This window comes from Dermacentor variabilis, chromosome 2 (assembly GCF_050947875.1).
Source record: "Dermacentor variabilis isolate Ectoservices chromosome 2, ASM5094787v1, whole genome shotgun sequence".
Taxonomy (NCBI): Eukaryota; Metazoa; Arthropoda; class Arachnida; order Ixodida; family Ixodidae; genus Dermacentor; species Dermacentor variabilis.
Window position 1 is genome coordinate 221,579,424 of NC_134569.1, and position 3,903 is coordinate 221,583,326.

A 3,903-nucleotide genomic window follows, 5' to 3' on the forward strand; every position below is an offset into this window, starting at 1 on the left:
CACCCGCAAAGCACACTCTGGCGTTTGGCGAACACTCTAGGGCCTTCGATCTTCTCCTCAACAACGTGACCCCTTTACGGCACTGGCTCTCCGCGAAGGCTGTAGAGATGTAGATGTTGGACAATACTTTTGTAAGACAATTACAGGTGACAGAGTCCTCCAAACAACCTCGAATTGTACAAAGTTCCCTTCATGCATGTTTCGGCAACGGACGAACCTTTCTCCTCGGCAAAACTGGAGGCTGCTTTAGACATTTGCCGATGTTCCTGTTCGCCTGGACCCGACAATATAACGTACGCTGCTCTACGCTACCTTGACCATGAAGCACGAGAGATCCTGCTGCGTCATTTCAACATTTCATGTAGTGACGGTTTTGTTCCCTCTGACTGGAAGCGTAGCCATCTTGTCCCATCCTACAGCAAGGAAAGTCTCCCCTTGAATTAGCATCAAATCGGTCTGTCGCTCTCGCCAGCTGTGTTGGTAAGTTGATGGAAAGGATTATCTTCACGTGCCTCGAACATTACATTGTTTATCCAGGCGCGATGACAGGCTTTCGACGTGGTCGTTCGTTGGTCAACATCGTCATTGACCTTGTGTCCTAGACCCAACAGCAGACATTATGCAAACGCCTCATCGTAGCGCTATGTTTAGACGTGAGGGGCGCTTATGTTAGTGTTTCTCATGAAGATATCCTTGATGCGCTCGTTGCTGTTGAAATCGGAGGCCGCACTTCTCTCTGGATTCGGAGCTACCTGACCGAAGGAGTTTCTGTGTATTCACCAAGAATGGCCAAACTATCGACCGCTACACCAACCATGGAGTTCCACAAGGTGGCTTCTTGAACCTAGTTTGGTTCAACCTAGCTTGGTTCAACCTAGCTGTGACTGGGCTGGCGGAGTCTCTGCCACAGTCGGTCAGTCTGTCAATTTACGCAGATGACATTTGCATCTGGACCTAAGCAGTAACTCACACGTACATTTGCGCTATATTACAAAAGGCTGCAACGCTGACTTCTGCTTAAGTGCCGAGACAAGGCATCGGCGTCTCAAAAGCAAAATTCGCATTAGTCGCCCAAAAACATGATTAGATGCTCGGTGTCTATTAATGCCCAGCATGTCGTCCGCCACCTCTCCTTAAGCGCCCATGTATCCTACCTTAGGAACAGACTTCTCTCGGTCACTCAAATTTTCAAAGCCACTGCTAAAAAAACATGGGGACCGTCGGTGGGCTCTATGCTACAACTGTATGAAGCACTCTTAATGGGTTTCTTGCGTTATAGCCCCTTGGTGCTGTCAAGCACCCGGAAGACAAATCTGGGAGTGCTTGAGAGCATACAAGCTCAAGCGCTCAGAATGTCTCTCGGTTTACCACGATGCGCTTCAACAGCCGTAACAATTGCTGTCGTCAGGGAACATCTCATCAGTACGTATATCGCCGCAGACACTTTTAGAAATAATTTTCGTGACCTTTCCCGACTCCAGTCTCAACACCTTGCTACTCTCTAAGAAAGTAGGCCAAAGGCAACTTTTTCGGCCATTCCAGACTCCTATTGATCCTCTGTTCCGTCCGATTTCATGCCTGCAGCAAGATCACTTTGTCTTTTCTGGTGTCTTCGGCGGCCACAAGTGCGGCTTTCCATTCCAGGAGTTGGAAAAAAGTCTGGCTTGCCAACTTGTGCTCTGAATCAAGCCGGTCTTCATCTTCTGCATGATTAATACAACAATCAAGTTCACATTTATACAGATGGCTATTCGGCTCTAAGAAGCTCTACAGGGGCGCGATCGGCGATTGTTCGAAACGCACGTTCATTCGCGTTCAGTTTCGCCTCACGATATTGGCTTAAGCCGCGCCGAGTGGTTAGCTGCGCCAGGCGGTGTTGTTCCCGTAGAACCATCTCGGATCCACCGAACCACCGTGAGCCGAGTGCCGCTCTCGAGTGGAGTGAGATGTGTTACGCGTTGGAGTCTCACCGGACCTCGCCATGTGGGAACAGTCGCGTTTCCTGTTAGCTCTCGGCCCCCGTGCCGATCCTATCTTGTCCTGTATAATGATCTTTATATAGTGTATAAAGTCCCTTTTGTTATTCTCACCGACGCCTGACTCGGAGTCTTCGCTACCAACTAGAGAGCTGGCAACGCTCTGGCACGTAACGAGTGGAGAGCGCTACGGGACCATCTCAAAGTCGCAACAGTGGTGGCAGTGGTGGGATTGACCAGCATCGGCTACCTCGGCGAGGTGAGTTCCTGAAATTTACCTCAAACACCAGACTTTCTCTGACATAGGTTATAGTAGCTTAGGGAAGGATTTGGTGTTGCATTGTGTTAACCTTGTGTGTTTAGAGCCTAGTGAGAGTGTTTTGAAAACCAGGGGATGCTGAGTGGGTAAAGAGGGCCGTGTGTGAAATACTTGCGGATGTCTTACTAGTATCGTTATAGTAGCGTACGGCGGGTATATTCAAAAAGGGTAAACCGCAAGAGGACAGTGTGAACGATGGAGAAGGACAAGGTCAAAAAACTTCTCCAAATTCGTGAGGAGTTGGGCATTGAGTGTGACTCAACAAAAAAAAAGGAATGCGATCCTTGAGGTCACGAGGACTGGGGACGTAAGGGCCGACGAAACTGAAGAGGCCTGGGCGGATATCAATGAACGTCGCGAGGTGGAAAAGAGGGACAAGAAACGTTGCGAGGAGGAAAGAAAAGAGAAGAAACGTCGCGAACACGAGCTTAAAATTAAAGAGTTGGAGACCCGAAATAGCTCGTCGCGCCTATTCTCACTTCTAACGGTCCCATAATACGCGATCAACTTCCACCCTTTTTCGTTGGAGAGGATATGGCCAAATACCTCGTAAAATTTGAGCACGTGTGCGAACGGAATGGCATTGAGCGATCCCTCTGGGCACAGAATCTGTTAGCCTTGCTCCCTGGGGAGGCATCGGACGTAATAACTTGCTTATGGAGAGAGGCGCTTGAGGGTTACAGTGATGTGAAGGAAGCGCTACTGCGGAAGTACAAATTGTCGCCCGAAGATCTCCGGCAGAGGTTCCTGTATGCAGAAAATGGCAGGGAGTCGAATGTTGACTTCGCGTTTTGTCTAAGAGCCGACCTGGTGGAATGGCTGAAGGGCGAAGAGGTTTACGACAACCGCGACAAAATCGTCGAATGTATCGCGTTGGAGATGTTCTACCGTTGCATTGATGAGGATGTCAGGCTCTGGCTACAAGATAGGCTAAGTGAGGTTAAGCTAAACAAGGCAGCAGAGTTAGCGAAAGAGTATTACATCAGCCGCAGCTCGCACAACAAGGCAGTACGCGTAGAAAAAGCAGATAGGAGGGATGGTTCTTCCGGTAAGCCCGACGAACGGAAGCAAATCACGCGTCGCGAGTTTCGTAAAGATGAGTCCCTTACCAAACAAACTGTGAGGGAAGGACAGAATGCATCTCAGAATACTAACGGCGGTCCCAAGCAGCAAAACTATACGACACGTTCTTTTGAAAAACAGAAGCCGTCAACCTGCTACAATTACAAAAAGCAAGGGCATATCGCTGCGACCTTCCCAGAGAAAATTGCTTTTGCAACAATACGGGAAACTAACAAAACCATACCACTATTGGAGCCATATATGCAGAAAATTAAGGTAAGTGGCAAGAAGTTCCGAACACTTGGGAACTCTGCAGCAACTATGGACGTTGTCCACCCGTCTTTCGTCTCCGCGAGTGATTTTACAGGAGAATGCGCTTGGATACGGCAAGTGGCCGAGGAGGGGACGAGGAGGGGAATGTCTGTTTACCGATCGCAACAGTTGTCATTGAAGGAGAGTTTAGGACACTTAACACAGAAGCCGCTGTGTCTGCCGCCCTCCCGGAGCACTTTCCCCACCTCTCCTCAAATAGCTCGGAGCAGCTGC

The 3,903-nt window shown here is 49.3% G+C and overlaps 1 protein-coding gene across 1 annotated transcript in view; it reads right to left on the minus strand.

Moving 5' to 3' along the window:
- Window positions 1-1,572: 1,572 nt before the first annotated feature.
- LOC142570700 (putative thiopurine S-methyltransferase) overlaps window positions 1,573-3,903 on the minus strand; it is a 29,318-nt gene continuing 26,987 nt past the window's right edge. Inside the window, exon 7 of the mRNA XM_075679048.1 lies at window positions 1,573-1,703. Coding sequence (XP_075535163.1) covers window positions 1,573-1,703 — 131 coding nt within the window. The remainder of the gene's footprint in view (window positions 1,704-3,903) is intronic.